General features: G+C 41.9%; 1 protein-coding gene across 1 annotated transcript; it reads right to left on the reverse strand.

Moving 5' to 3' along the window:
* Positions 1-918: 918 nt before the first annotated feature.
* LOC306891072 (2-hydroxyacyl-CoA lyase 2-like) lies at positions 919-15,742 on the reverse strand (the record flags this gene model as incomplete). Its single annotated transcript, XM_079451077.1, has 15 exons — positions 919-1,097; positions 1,551-1,656; positions 1,930-2,001; positions 2,147-2,217; positions 2,314-2,483; positions 2,608-2,722; positions 3,499-3,633; positions 3,754-3,890; positions 4,834-4,931; positions 5,149-5,248; positions 5,360-5,471; positions 10,228-10,366; positions 12,254-12,381; positions 12,468-12,669; positions 15,719-15,742. 15 exons carry the CDS (start codon positions 15,740-15,742, stop codon positions 919-921), a joined length of 1,788 nt encoding a protein of 595 aa, XP_079307203.1.
* Positions 15,743-16,984: the final 1,242 nt, after the last annotated feature.

Consider the following 16,984-nt stretch of genomic DNA (forward strand, 5'->3'; position numbering starts at 1 on the left):
ATCAAAACATCTTGATGAATTATATAACAATACCTAAATGATTCTGTGAATCACAAACCTGAGGAAAAGAACTGTGATATAGAAAGGTCTCAGATTGAAAAAATACAGACTACTTATTTCCAGAGGTTCTTATAAATATATTTTACGGTAATACTTAGATTAAAACTAACATGTTTCTAAACTTCAATTTGATGATCCACTGATTCCGTCATACAGTAAGCATGCACAATAACTGTAACTGCAAAGTCATGGTCTTCAGTTTCAGGCACACCGTTGAATGAAAAAGATTCAACACTATTGCATATATCACACAAGCAGCCACACTAACACACAGATCAGTCCTTCATTGTCATATATTAATGTGCTTGGAAAACATGAAATAAATATTGAAAGGACCACAACATTTCTGATCTTCCAAAGCGACACACTAAGGCACTGCTGCTCCTTAAGGAAATTGGTGAACTTCAAGAAAAAAAACATGTCCAGGCCACCGTATACAACTTATATTTTTCTTAAATAATGAGACATTGGGTAAATGTATGTGCTTACTTATAAAATAATGTCACAATGTAAAAATGTATTAAACATCAGCTCTCTTTGAGCGAAATATTGTCTTATTTCTGGTGGAGAGAAAGATGACCACAACCTGTCCTTTTTCTGAGTTTCACCCAATTTAACTTTAAAAACTGTCCTAGTTACAACACCGCTGCAATCTGGTATGTTGTTGCACACATTTGATACTCTGCTTCCATTCCAATAACTTAACTTCTTTTTGTTTTAACAAGTCAGTCTGTAAATGTAATGAAATGTGCACCGCATATAAATTAATTAGGCTTTAAAATTAAAACATAAAATTGAAATGTAAAACATAAAAGAGAACTTTGGGTTTCTAGGCAGGATCGTGCACAGTGTCGCTGTTTAGACGGAGATAGAGCCCTCCCTGAAGTTGGTTTTCCCAATCAGAACGTTTAACAGAATGGCTTTTCCCTCTCTACTTTCCTTCTGTGCCTTTTTAATGATGTCATCAAGTTGTGACTCATCCTGTCGCCCAACCAGGTAACCCTTGCCCCCATAGCCATCAGCTACGATGTGATAATCTGCAACAGAAAACAAGAAAAAAACGAATTCATACTTTTGTATCCAAATACAGTATAGAAGAAAGTCAAATGTCAGTGCTTCTGTATTCCTTGAGTGTACAACTGCTGGACACTATGCAATCCTATAATGTCACAGGTGCTACGGAAGACTCAACAATAAATTACTAAATAACAAAAATGGTAAATAACTGTGACCCAGACTTCTCTTTTAAAGCGATTTTACACGTAGTTGAACTGTACGGTACAACAACATTCAAGTAAATAATTTCCCTGGTTAGTAATATGACATCACAGGTCAAAGAACATACATGCAACAATATCCTTTTTCTGAAAAACATCTTGATCCACATATTTTTTTGAAGACTCGGGAGGTGTACTGTAAACTTCAAACTCGTGCTAAATCCTACATTTATGACAACATTTTGAAAATATTATTAGAGTAAACCATCTCACCTGTGAAGGCGAGACCACAGGCTACATTGCTCCCAAGCAAAGGCACTTGTTCTCTGGAGATCTGACTCCAGCAGGCATCATTTCCGACCAGAGCGATCACTGGTGTCTGACATGACGTGAAAAAACATCTAATTTACAATCGTTCTGGCTTATATACTGCATTTATGCATTATGCACTTACAATATAAGTCTATGGGGACAATCACATAACATGCTTCATCTGCTGTTGATCGCATATGGAAAGGGTTAAAAATGTTATGATTTTTTAATTCATTTGTAAATAAATCTAATGTAATCCAAAACCCTATTACGCCCTGTCCTGTCTTTTAAATAGATATGTAAACTATTTATATGTGAGGTTTGGCCGTGTTTTCCCCACCTTGTGGCGTGTAAAGGTATCAAATTCAGCTACACTGTATCCAAGGGAACCATCACCGTAAATGATCCAAACCTGTAACACACACATCGCACCACGTGGGAAAAGCTGTTTCAATAACTGGGGCAAATGTCACTACAGTCAGGTCAGCTAGGTCCTCTGGTCAAACAGAGATCAATATCAAAGCATTCAATACAATTTAACTTCTTTACAGTCTTACCTCAGAGTCAGGTCGACAGAGCTTGGCCCCCAGAGCAAAACCTCCTCCAACACCCAGAGTCCCAAAAGCTCCTGGAGTGAATAGCAGAAAACAGAATCATCAATTCCTTCAAAACGGTGCTTTAGATGTTCACAAACAGGTCAAAAAATATCGATAGTCCTGCTAACCTGGGTCTAGCCAGCGCAGCGGGCCGCGCCGCCTCATGATATAAGCAGCACTGCCGACAAAATCTCCCCCGGCGGCCACTATGATGCTGTCCTCATTCAAAAGCTCATCCACCCGGTGCAGAACATTCAGAGGATTCAGATGCATCTCTGTCTTCTCATCTGCTTTGGCTCTGAGATAAACAAATAGGCAGCGAGATGAAACTAAAGGGAGTTATAGGTCATAGGTTTACACATTCAGTCTCCTGAGACAAAGCTGACATGCAAGCAAGAATAGAAAAGGTGGGGAAAGTTCACCTGTTAGTTTTCTCTTTGACGTAATCTCCTTCTTTCAGACTTTGAGGCCATTCCTCTGGGCATCTGTGTCCCTTGAGGGCTTTAGAGAGACGCAGGAGGAAAGAGCCAGCATCGCCTGAAACATTTGGAAAATAAATTGTCAGTGTAGAACCCTTTTTTTAGTAGTGTATATGTACTGTATGTATACACAGGTTATAACTTAAGTTATACAAATATGATGTAGCTGTAATCCGCTGAGCGGCTAAACTGGGAGTGCTGTATTTGTGACGCATCAAAAAGGACATCATACATACAAAAAACAGAAAGCTTTCCAATACTCCAATTATTACTCCACAAACATGTTGCAAAAATAAATTGCTGGTCAACAAAGAGTACACTTACTCCCCATTCACCCCCTCCTGACCCACAACAGGTGAGCAGGTGCCCGATAACCACTTCCTACATATCTCACGACCCCTCCCAAATCATGTGACGCATTTACCATTTCATGTCCACTACAGATGGATTTTGATTCTAGTTTATTTAGTGCAGAGCTTTTTAAACTTCAAAAGGTCCCAAAAGATATACATATTTTATATACATATAATATACACAATAAAGTACAGTCTCTTTACAAAACATTGATCACAAGATTGTAAGTGTGTAATGTAAATGATGTGCCCAAATGATAAAATACTGTAGTAGAGTATACTATAATATTTACTATAGTAAACTGTAGTAAAATGTCAAGATACTCCGGTATAGGGTGTTCAATTAAGTATAGGCCTATTACAGTTAATGAATTAAAACTAGTTAGATACTATAGTTAATACTATAGTACAGAGAATTTTATTTTCATTAATGTATTATACATTATGTATTCAGGAAAGAAATTAAACTGCACTTCTTCACCTTGAATGGCCACTGTTGGTTTCCAGAACATGTCCGAGTTCTTCAATAGCTGACTTCTGTCTCTGTTAACTGCAATGATTTTACTCCGTCGGTTCAGCACCCTTCCATAACCCAATCTGAAGTCACACACTGTGCCTACAAACCAAAACAAATCATGTATTGACATCTAGAAAAAGAATAGCTTAGTTTTCTAAGCATTCCGAACAGTATAAAACCATAGAAAATAAAAAGACACTAGATGGCGTTGTTACTCACCTGCCAGCAGCACAAGATCAGCATCTTTCAAGGCATCTCTCCTGTTCTGTCTGATGTGCAGTAGACTGTTCTTTCCCAGCATGCCCCGAGACATCCCACCCAGGAAGCAAGGAATGCCTAAAGACTCTAGGGCCTTTCTGTAAGACACACATCCAAAAAGAGAGTTCAAACTTCAACCATGAGTTACATGTCCGGGTGCTATAAATCAATAATTGTTGCCGTTTTTGGCTCATGCTTACACAACTAAAGCATTATTCTATATGATCAATTTATTCAATACATACAGTAACTGTGTTGGTTGCATATGGAGCATAAAAACCCTTTGGACCTAAAGCAGTGGTTCTCGAACTGGGGGCCCCAAGATTGATCCAGGGGGACACGGAATTTGTATCATACTTTTCACGCAATCAAACACTAGAAAAATAACCAAAATTATTTATGTTTCAGCATTGTATAACTGAATATGTTTTTGGTTTATTAAAATTCTAGTTTAGGATTATGCGACTTTATTTTGGGGAGGGTCGAAAATGCACTGTACAACAAGGAAAACGTTTGAGAACTACGGACCTAAAGGGATAGTTCACACCAAGATTTAAACTCTTTTTTTGTAAGAAAAATAAATATTTGTTCTGCAGAATACAAAAGAAGATATTTGTTGGTAGCCAAACAACACCGCCCCATTGACTTGGCCCCAAAATGATTTCTCAACATATTTTCTTTTCCACATAAAAATGAACCAGAAGTTTTGAACCACATGAGAATATAATTTTTTGAGAGAATTTTTTTTGAGTGTTATTTTATACTTCTAATGCCCTTTATTGCAAAGAAAAATAAATAGTAAGCAGGTCTAAAGTAGCAGAACGGGTTTTTTCACGATATGATTTAAAAAAATGTAAAGGTGTCAACCAGTATATGTCAATATTAAATGTTTAATGTTTACTGTTTTATGAAGGAGGGGTGTCTTTAAATATCTAGACTGGCACCACAAAGACAATAGGTTTAATATCCAGAAGGGGATTGATGAACTACTCCATGAACGAGTATGACACAAACTGGGTAAAGACAGAATGGCTAAATGACCTGACATCATCTGCAGGTGTAGGCGGCAAGGTTGCTTGGCTGCCCAACAGTATGACGGGTTTCTTGGCTCGGCTCACCAGTTCCACACATCTTTGAATCTGGAAATGAATGAAACAACTTGAATACCGAGTCATGTAAATAAGATCTAATCTGCCGTGTCTGAAGTAAAAGTCACAGCTTTCTAGATCATTTCATTCTGCCCTGTTATGGTTCATGTTAAAGATGATGAGAATCAAATGAGATCTAATGTGACGCAACCATAAAAGCAATTAATAATACATCTCAAATGGCCATTAAATGATTGACAGGTCTCACCTCATCCTCTGTGGCCTGCGGGATGTGAACGGGAAGTGGGGAGGGATCACGGTTTTCCCAAGCTCCAGCAAATAAGTTAGATAAGTGATTTTTAAGATACCTGGCGGATAACAAACAAAAACACTTTCAACGTAAAAGTGATTGCCTTTCCTTTAATAATGAAATAAATCGTAAGAAAATTGGAGGAAATAAAAAGTGAGAAATGTTTTACCGTGCAGTGATTTTGCCCATAAGACCTTTGGGAGTGTTTTTAGGGGCAAACTCTTTTTCCACCACATGGAAAGGGTACAGCGTGTCTATGGGAAGCTCGATAAACACTGGGCCTGTGAAATTGTTATACACATCAAACTGTACTTATGCACACAGAGTCAGGTCATGTACTCTCTAAAACGTCTCAGGTTACGACTGTAACCGTAGTTCCCTGAGACAGGGAACGAGACACTGCGTCAATGTTGACACTTTGGGGAACGCCAGCAGCGTGACGCATCTGAATACGTTGTGTGAAACTAATCTCGCGACTTATCGTCGCGCCGCGATGACGTCACTATGACGTCACGAGTGACGCGCGGCACCGGAAGGTATAAATAGGAAGCGGACGCAATGCAAACCAGCTTCTGCAAAAATTATTGAAGCAAATGCTCCAGGCACAGGGAGTTATGGCACAACGACGCAGTGTCTCGTTCCCTGTCTCAGGGAACTACGGTTACAGTCGTAACCTGAGACGTTCCCTTTCGAGGGAACTCTACACTGCGTCAATGTTGACACTTTGGGGAACGAAATGCCCACTACGCCATAATGCATTGTGTCTGTCCAAGTGTGAAGGTGTCCACGCACATCTCAGGACAAAAGTGCCTGGGTTCCAGGTAAAGAAAAGAGGTCCAGTTTGTAGTACCATATAAACATCCCGCATAGACGCCCGACAGAAGGGCCCGCGAGGAAGCCATACTCCGAGTTGAATGTGCCCTTACTAGCAGAGGTGAAGGTATTCCACGCACCTCGTAAGCTAAAGAAATTGCCTCTACCATCCATTTACAAATGGGCTGCTTAGAGGTTGGTTGACCTCTGTTACGAGGTCCAAAACAGAGCAACAGTCGGTTAGAATTTCGTCATAAAGAAGACCTGCACATATTCTTCTAACGCCCAGACAGGGCATGACAATTATTACCTTCGGTTATCCGCTATCTCGTGAGGTGGAGGATGAAAAGCCTGGAGCTAACTCCAAACAAGATTGAGAAGCTGATAAGCTTGAAGGTCGCCTACCCTCCAAAGAGAGGTAATGACTACCAGACAGGCTAGCTTGAGGGATAAATGAATGTCCCAGCTAGACTCAATGGCCTTAAAAGGCATCTGGGAAAGCCCTTCTAGAATCACAGTCTAGAGCAGGAACTTTCACCTGAGATGAAGGCCTCATCCTCATGGTTCAATGCAGGAACCGAACAGCTAAGGGATGTCTCCCCAGAGAACCCTCGGGTATAGGGGGTGACAGGCCGAGATAGCTGCCACATACACTTTAATGTATGTCGGACTCTTTCTAGAAGTCCTGGGAGCAGAGCGATCGGAGGGAAAGCTTACAGATGCCGTTGTGGCAATGTCTGTACCAGGGTGTCCAGTCCCAACGGAGCTGGGCGTGTAAATGAAGACCACAGAGGACAATGAAACGTCTCTTGGGACGCAAACAGGTCGATGGAGTCTCCTCTCCCCCGGGCCTCAGCCCCTGCCTTGACAGCGTGTCTGCTCCCACATTGTGGACTCCAGGGAAGTACACTGCCCTGAGCGATGTAAACTTCTCCTGGGCCCATAGGAGAACCTAGTGCGCCAGTCTGCAGAGAGGGCGTAGTCTCAGGCCCCCTTGAAGATTTATGTAAGAGAACTATCGTATTCTGTTAATAAGAACATGATGGCCTCTAAGGACTGGAAGGAAGTACCTCAGTACTTGTAGTACAGCTAATCTCCAGGCAATATTTGTGCAGTTGGTGATGCTGCACTCCAATTTCAACCCTTGATTGAGAAACCAAGGATTCTTCCATATAACCAGGAAACGAAGGCATCTGCGCGTTAACCTGATCATACAGAACGGGTTACCTCTCGAGGAAAACCTTTTGCCTTTTAGCCACCACTGTAAAGATCTCATGTGCAGGAGGCCAAAGGAATCACGTTGGACGCTGCTGCCATTAGACCAAAAAATTCACAGAAATGCTTGACAGTGTAAGCATGACCTTACTTGATCCTGGACACTGCTGTCAGGATCTATTCGACACGTGCAGGGGACAATCGTGCCTGCATCGTGACCGAATCCTATACTACCTCTATTGAGGAGTTTAGTTGCTCTTTTTGGCATTGAGCCGTAACCCCCCACGCTTCATATGGTCGAGAACGAGATCTCAATGTCGAATCGCCATATTGTGAAACTGAACTAATATTAACCAGTTGTCTATGTAATTTAGTATATGGATCCCTTGAAGTCTCAATGGAGCAAGGGCTGAATCCATGCATTTTGTGAAGGTGCGTGAGGAAAGAACAAGGCCGTATGGAAGAACTCGATATAGGTAAGCTTTGCCCCCGAAAGCAAACCTGAGAAACTTCCGATATTGAGGAAGGATAAGAGTGTGGAAGTATGCAAATTTCAGCACTATTGTGGTTAACCAGTCTTCTGATCTGATTCCGGCCACAATAATAGGGACAGTGAGTATCTTGAGCTTGTATCTCTTCAGATTTGTTGAGATTTCTCAGATATAAAAATGGGCCTCAGCCCTCCATCCTTCTTCCGACTGTGAAGTACCGGCTGTTTAAAGCCGATCTGACTCTCATGGGGGGGAACATATTTTATGGCCCCTTTCACCAAGAGAGACAACTCTTACCCTTCTACTACCCCATTAGAATTTGTAAAGCTTTCTCCACTCGTGGAGAAAGGTATGCTAAGGGGTCAACCTCTCGACATTGATGTCGGTTGTGTGAAGCCCGATGCCCTGAAGCGGCTGACCGGCAGGGGATGGTCGGACTGTTGATTTTATTTGCAGATTCACTAGGTCTACAGCATCTTCGGGTAGACTCTGATGATTCCATGTAATAGAAATGGACGTGCCCCGAAACGTCTTGGACGGCGGGGTTAGCGTAAAGATTTTCTGAGGACTTCTTGGAAGGATCGAACTTTTCAGTCCTCCAAGAGGAGCCGCCCTCGGATGTCCTGAAAACACATCAGGACCTCTTTGCAGCAGCCTTCCGGTTTGAGACGATGACTGTTCTCAGATCCGGCTTCGCCTGCCTAGCAGGTTTAGGAGGTTGCTGCCTCGACCCCCAAGCTCTTTGAGGGGGGGTTCGAGTGGCTACACTCTGCTTCTGCTGCTGCCTATATGAGGAGCTTGTAGATGGCTGGGGCTGTCCTTGGACTGCAGACCCCTGGGGATAAGAGCGGAGAGGTAAATATTTATGAAACGCAGCAGCCTGGCGTTTTGTCTCCTGGAAACGGTCAACAACTGTCTCGACCGCACCACCAAAGAGGCCTTCAGAGGAGAGAGGTGCATCAAGCAGCACAGTTTTATCTCTCTCCTTAATGCCTGACAGATTTACCCACAGGTGTCTCTCTGTGGCTACCAGTGCTGACATGGAGCGCCCAACAGCTTGGGCTGTCTCCTTAGTGGCCCGAAGAGTAAGATCTGCTGCTGTTCTCAACTCGTTGAGCAGACTTGGATCTATTACCTCGCCCTCTTTAATATCCCCCAGCAAGTCGGCCTGGTATGCCTGCAATAGACCCATGGTGTGTAGGCATGATCCAGCCCGACCTGAAGCCATATATGCCTTGCCTACCAAATTAGATGTCACTCTACATGGTTTGGAGGGCAATGTCGGGGATTTCAAAGATGATGCCGAATCTGGTGAAAGATACACGGCCAACGTATCTTCTACCCTTGGCATCATGCCATACCCCTTATCTCTAGCCCCTAACACATTCGAAAAATTCGTGGATGTGGAAGAAATGCGAGAAGAGTATGGTTTTTTTCCACGATTTGGACACCTCTGAGTGTAAATCGGGGAAAAAAGGCAACCCCCGACGCTGAGGTTGTATCCGTTTTTCCAAGAATCTTTCATCCAATTTACTGACAGACAAAACTTCTTGTTGCTCTGTGGGCCAGTCAATGCCAAGTCTGGCTACCGCCCGGCCAACAGCCTCTAGCAGCTCCTCATACCCAGGGGAAAGGGGAATTTCATTGGGCTCATCTATGTCCCGTGCATGAAAACCAACACTCTCTAACTCCTCAGAGCTAGAGCAGTGCGTTGGGCTTCTGGATGGGGCGGGAGAAGCCGCCATGCGGGCTCCCGTATCCCTTCCAGAGGCAATGGAACTGGGGGGTTGAGAAAAGGCCGAAGCCGTCTCTACACCCTCATAAACATCCATCTGCGAGCCCCACGAACGGAGACGCCGCGCTGCCTCGGCAGTAGCGGGTCCCGATCCGTGAGGCTGGCGAATTTTGCCTGACTCATCAAACAAAGCAGCACGAGAGTTGAGTGTTTTTAGTGATAGCCACAAACAATGTTCACAGGGATCCCCCTTAAGAGCTGCCTTAGCATGCTCAAATCCCAAACACTCAACACAGAGTTCATGTGTATCCCCACCCGTAATAAAACGAGGACAAGGGGAAACACATGGCTTAAAGGTCTTTTGTCTACTCATTTCTAATAAAGTTTTCAATAAACAATCTAGACAACGTCGTAAACAAACAGACAATAAACTTCACACACACAGAGCGCTTTGCTGAAATGGCAGAAGCTGGTTTGCATTGCGTCCGCTTCCTATTTATACCTTCCGGTGCCGCGCGTCACTCGTGACGTCATAGTGACGTCATCGCGGCGCGACGATAAATCGCGGCGCGACGATAAGTCGCGAGATTAGTTTCACACAACGTATTCAGATGCGTCACGCTGCTGGCGTTCCCCAAAGTGTCAACATTGACGCAGTGTAGAGTTCCCTCGAAAGGGAAAGTGTGATTCACTATATCTTAACTTGTCTGAAAAGTGACATGTTTCAATCACTCACAAAAATGATAAATGATTAAATGAAAAAATGGTCATTCGCAGCATTACCTGGTGTGCCAGACTGTGCCACGGCCAATGCTTTTCTCACAGTAGGAACGATTTCTCTCACTGTTCTCACTGAAGCACAGAACTTACAGAGGGGTTTAAAGAGAGACATCTGGTCAATATCCTGCAGGGCTCCTCTACCCTAAAAAACACAAAAATCGAATGTCAAGAGGAAGAGTGGTGGGTTATTCTTGTACAAATTGTAGATTTTCATATTTATAACAGATCACAAAACCATCACATATGACACACACTTAAAATATTACTGTTCGCTGTATTAACATAAACAATTAATGTCTTAAGCTAGGATCTCTTCTACGTTACACACACGACTCAACAGAATGTTCATATCAAATGTATTTTACAGTAAGATATACTATGTCTGCAACTTTTCAGCACCAATGAGAATTTATGGGATCAGATTGACAAAACATTCTTAGGAGGACAATACTCACATATTTATATCCACATCCTAATTTTATTTAAAAAAAGGAGTTTTATGTTCTTGCCATAAAGATCATCAGAAGTTAGAATAGCTTCACAGATGTTTTATACATGGGTCGAAATAAATTGATAAAGTGATTTTGTGTCCATAGAAAGCACATTAAATGTAAGTAAAATGTCTTTTTACTTACAACGTAAAGTTTCTTGGACAATAAAGTCACAATTTGGTTGAAATACTGTTACATTGTCATTCAGCGTAACACAATATGTACAAATTCAGAATTTTACTTATTAAAATATATAAAACAATTAGGGGAGCATTTACATTTTATTGTGCTTTAAATATGTAAAAAAGATTATTGACCATTGGCCGAATTTTTTTTTTTACAAATCATTAGCATTTAGTGTGAAAGTAACTATTCTCTTTTTATATGTGATAAATAGATTTTTGTGATAAATAGACTTATTTATTTTATGCTTAAACCCTTTTTCGTCAAAAATAAAAATTATTTTAGCAGTGCGGAATTTCATTTGAATATAATGATGATGATATAATGACATTCTTGTTCAGAGCAAGTCGAAACATTGAATGTCACAAGTATTCCGACAAATATAAAGTAACGACTTTATAATACAAGAATAAGTGTTCACAACATCATAATGCTAGCTAACAGTTTACTTTTAATAGCTTATTGTTTGGCATCATACGTCTTCCAGAAGGAAATATTATGCGCAAACAATGGTGTCAGAGACTCCTCTATATTAAATTATGAGCGAAAGAATCCCTCCACAATAATTGATCATTAATGTCACTCAACACTTCGTGTTAATATATACATGAGAATGCGATGTGCTTGTTACACTGAAAGGTTTGATAGATAAGTATACTGTAAGCTCTTGACCGGGCAAGTAGAAACAAAGCATGTCATTTTATTCTTAAGAAAAAATGAAGCAAACATTGAAGTTTCTTCTTTAGCTCCGTTCCTTAAGCTTCATCCCTGTACACCTGTTCTTCTGTTCATACTGAAATTAGATCATTTGCTTTGTTATTTTCTTTCTAGTGCGTTTCTTCTCTTCAACATGCTTCGTAAGATCCCGGGTAGAGCGGTTCAATAATAATATAAAAGTAATTGCTGACTTATTTGCTCTCTGTGTGTACACTTGTACTGGGCGGGAGGAACCAGGAGAGTTAAGATAAGCCTTGAGGTGAGGTGATGAATACACATCCAGTTTACTGTGTCAGAGATACATGGAGATAAAACCCTGTAATTTCATCACTACCACAATCTCATGAGTGCAGAGAAAGCATGTTAAGCATTCTTATACACACAGTTGTTGACAGACTCAATATTAAACTCACAACTTGCGCATGAAATGTTATATTCAAGTTTTAGAATTAAATTCATAAAATGATTTCTACTTTCAGAGCCTCACTGTTGCGGTCAGGGGGTTACCTCTGTGACGGACAGTTACCTGATATAATCTCACACCAATAGCGATATGAGGAACAGATAAGGCAGAGGTGTTCCAGCACGCCAGGCTGAGCAGAGAGTATGTAAAGTGCACCTTGAAGTAACTTTCTGACCTGCAGTAGAGTAGCAGCTGCACCACCGATAAGAAGCAGAGGAGATTCGGCCATCTGAGCGTTCTTCACCGCAGTGACAGTGTTGGTCAGTCCAGGTCCGGCCGTGACTGCAGCCACACCCACTGTGCCTACAGGGGCAAAACACTAGATTATCACCATCTAACATCCTCATGCAACACGAAGGACCCTCTTGCTTTCTTAGATTTGTTCTTACCGGAAAGTCTCGCCACGGCATCGGCTGCAAACACAGCCGTGGCCTCGTGCCGCGTGTCGACGATGCGGATGCCCAGTTTCTCACAGGCCACCAGGATGGGCGAGATGTGTCCTCCCACCAACGTAAAGACGAATTTGACCCCGTGAGCCCGCAGGACCTCCGCCACGCTCTCTCCTCCATGCCGGGGACTCTTACTTTCTGTCTGGGTGTCACAGACGTTGACAGTTAGAATAACATTCCCTGGTGTATAATGCAACAATCTTTGTCACTGCGAGGGGAGGAGAATACGCCTCAAGAGAATAGAATAATAGACACATTGTCGGATTGTGGGAGTGGTGTTTCCCTGTCCTGATTTATGGATATCTGCCAAAACAGGTGTTCTGCACGAACGTGTTTACATGCAATGTTGCAGTAAAAACTTGCAGTGTTGGCAATACAACAAGAATGCTTAAGTGTCAAATAGGCGCATGAGATCAAAGACAGCAAGGCTTGTGATGCAGTGAGCTGCGCGTGCACACCTGTCACCAGTGGCGGCTGGTGAAAAATATTTTAGGTGGGGCTGTTTGTGTGTGTGTGTGTGTGTGGGCATCTGGGGGGATCCTCCCCCAGAAATTTTTTAATTTCATAGATGTGATTTCCTGCATTCTGGTGCATTTTAGTCCATGTCCCTTGCCTATACCAATAAAAGAACTCAAACCAGTCAATACCAATGGTCTAAAAAGACAATATTAATTGAACTGCCATGTAGAAATCAAGTCTCACAGGTAATGATAATGAACAAGTTACATCGCTCAGTGTCCAGATAGGAAAAAGTGAACAAAAAAAAACAAAGCAAGCATAGTTACATTACTATTAAGATCAATATTTTAATGGCAAATGTGTGTGAAATGTGGTGTGGTGAGTGAGAGAGAGACTGAGTGAGTAAGAGAATGACAGCGTGTGTATGTGTCTTTCAAAGTGAGTGAGTTGGAGAGATAGATGGAGGGTGAGTGTGTGTGTGTGTGTGTGTGTGTGTGTGAGAGAGAGAGAGGTAGATGGAGTGAATGCGGGAAGGTGTGTGTGTGTGTGTGAGAGAGAGAGGTAGATGGAGTGAATGCGGGAGGGTGTGTGTGTGTGTGTGTGTGAGAGAAAGAGGTAGATGGAGTGAATGCGGGGGGGGTGTGTGTGTGTGTGTGAGAGAGAGAGGTAGATGGAGTGAATGCGGGGGGGGGGTGAGTGAGTGAAGGGGATGGAGAACTCTTATTTGTACAGGAACTTTGCTCGTCTATCTTTCTGAGTGGCAAATCTCTCAATGACCCTTGTGTTGAAATCTGGAATGTCCCGTGTGAGTTTCTTCTCTATAGAGAGTATAGCCAGAGCGTTGAGGCGATCTTGTGCCATAGTGTTCCTAAGGAACGTTTTGATCCTCTTTAAAGTAGAGAAGCACCTCTCTGATTCTGCTGTTGTCATTGGTGTGGTGATGAGGATCTTGAGAAGACTTACAGTTTCAGTGAATGTGTCTTGAAGGTTATTTTCCATTACAACCTGAAAGAGAGCCAGTGCACCACTGCAACCCTGGAAGTCCTCATTTTCATAGATAAGGGACAGTTCTGTTTTAAGTCTGGCTTTGTCCAACATGGGATAGGCTTCCACCGTGGTTCCTAGTGCTGAATCTGGGAACTTTCTGCTGTGTTGTGGGAACAAGTCTCCTTGCAACAGAGTGGCACTGATGAGATGATTGGTGAAAGAAAACCTCTCCTTGGCATGGCTCATAATGGTATCACACACCTATGAAATTATACATAATTGTAGAAGAGTAAGCACAGAAAACATTAAGTTTTCACATTTCTCAGTTCAACAATACAATAAAATCAGCATATTCATAGCAGTTACAATTTTGTTATGAGCAAGTAAGTTTTATTAATTACAATACAGACACTAGCTTTCACTCACTCGCTCGCTCGCTCGCTCTATTGGCGGTCTCTATCACTCACTCACTCACTCGCTTTATTGGCGGTCTCTATCACTCTCTCTCTCGCTCACTCACACATACAAACCATATAGCACTAATTAATAAAATCACAAATGTGAAAAAAAGTAGATAGATTTGACAATTCAGAATACAAAAATGTGCAAACAAACACAAATACATATAGGCTATAGAATACAGAAACAGAATTTCTATTACTGCTTACCTCTATTGCCAGATGCTGTTGCGTTTCTTCTCCCATTGCCCTCCGTCTCTTCGGGGGTGGTTCCTGTACGGGTCCCCTATACTCCTCATCCTCAACTAGAGAAGGAACGGAGTCCCTGATCCAAAATAAGTTTCACAAGTCACTGTCCACCCTGAAACTACTTTATCAGAAACCAACTTGCTGGAGATATAAACATAATTTTAATAAATCTGTATTAAAATATGTGCTATTGTTGTGTTGGGCCTAGTCAATGTTATCTAGATTCATCACAAATAAATTCACTAGTCTAACATGGTGGCGAAATTGTAATATTTATGATAGGTTCTGTTGTGCTAAGCCATGTGGATTTATGTTTTTATTGTTTAGGCTGCATAAGCATGTTTTTAGCCAATATGCAAAATCATAGCCTACCTGATCACCTGTATGCTGTGAGTGAACCTCTGGGTGATCCCTGCGATGAAGACAGAGTCTATGTTCCTCTTCTGCAGATGGTTAAACAGCATGTCTACATGTGGCATGATTTTGTGGAATAACGCCAGGATGAAACAGAAAACCTCATCTTCCAACATTCTCATACAACCCCCGGCCTCTCTCTTCGATATGGCATCAAAGTCTCCTCTGTCTCGAATGGTTTGGAAGCACTTAACCAGTTCATCTTTGTGCTCGTAAACTGTGTTAACAGCACGACTGTGGAAGTTCCATCGCGTTGTTGAAGCACCTGGAAGTCTGTGTGCCACCACTTCATCCAGCACTGCCGTTCGTTTGAATGACTTGGAAAAAAATGTAGAAAACCCCCCAATGTCTGAAAAAAACTGCCCGATCTTTGGGATGTTGCCTGCTGCATAATGAGGTTCAACTGATGCGCATAACAGTGAACGTAGTATGCACTCCCGTAGACGTCTTGCACTATACGCTGCACTCCACCTGTAGCACCCCTCATCACTGCGGCACCATCATAGGCCTGGGCAATTAATTTTCTCTCTTGTCCCGCAGGAAGGATGGTGCTTAGCCTTTCCAATAATGCAGTGGCAATCGTATCAGCGGTCGCATTTGGAAGCGCGATAAACTCAAAAAAACGTTCTTGAATGCTGTTGTGGCCATCTATGTACCGTAGCACAAGAACAAGCTGACAATGAGTGCAGATGTCGGTTGTCTCGTCTGCCTGAATGGCAATATAGTCCGACTGTTTCACCTCTTCCAGAATGCGGTCTCTGAGAACTGACAACATGCAGTCTAACAGTTCATTTTGCACGGTCTTCGAAGTGCCTTTAAAAACAGTGGCGTTCTCCAGGTGCACCTCCAACTCACGGTCGATTGAGGCCATAAGATCAATTAGACCCAGGAAAATGCCAGGGTTTTCTGATGCGTCACTCTCATCGTGACCACGCAAAGCAAGTTCAAAGGCACCACAAAATTTCACGGCATCGGTGCCCAGTCTTCCTCTGCCCAGTCTTCATCTGTCCGACAAAAGACGTTACAGGAGACTTTCCAGGGAGGCAAAAAGTATCCAGGTACAAAGAGCTGGTCATTAGTTAACCTATTACGTGTAATCCCTTGTCACTTGGTACAAATAGGCAAATAAAAATAAGTGTGTTTGTGCGCGCACACAAATGAAAGTTTGCGATAGGAAACTTCAGTACAGTTCAGTAATAGTTCTGTACAGTAAGTGTAACAGTTCAAGAAAAATGGCCTGTTTAAAATGACAGTGAAAAAATGCACAGTTAATGTTTTTAGGATTTACGTTATTTCATCATAATTTTTGGAAGAATGTGGTTTAAACATTTAAATTTTTTGTTAAATTAACCTTTTATAATAAATATGTTATTAATGGCCAGTACAAGTCGTAATTTGTCTTTAATTGTAATTATATTCTATTATAAAAATGAAAAATTCTCATACACTTTAAAAATGATAGCAGTATCGGTATCGGTATCAGTATCGCTTAAATTTAAAGAAAAAATATCGGTATCGTATCGCATCAAAAAAATGTGGTATCGCCCATCACTAATCTTGGTACTACAGGCGATATTTTCAGAGCCCCTAAACCTTAAAATTACACGACGATGATTGGCGAAATATAAACTTTTTTGCGTAGCAACCGGGGAACTATTGGCTTAAATTCCAGCACTGTAGGGCTGAGCGAACTGGAGCCCAGGGAAGACAGCCTATTGGCTACTACTACTACACCAACATCCAAATATCATTCTGGAGAGTTCTAAACACATTCTAGAGTAAAACCATTAATATCATGTAATTAACACAGATTATTTTTCAAAATGAGAGATTATTAAAAGATTTTTTTTTTAAATACAAATAAAAAACTGGCAGGGAGGTCGGCGCCCC

This window comes from Barbatula barbatula, assembly GCF_947034865.1.
Source record: "Barbatula barbatula genome assembly, chromosome: 2".
NCBI classification, from domain to species: domain Eukaryota; kingdom Metazoa; phylum Chordata; class Actinopteri; order Cypriniformes; family Nemacheilidae; genus Barbatula; species Barbatula barbatula.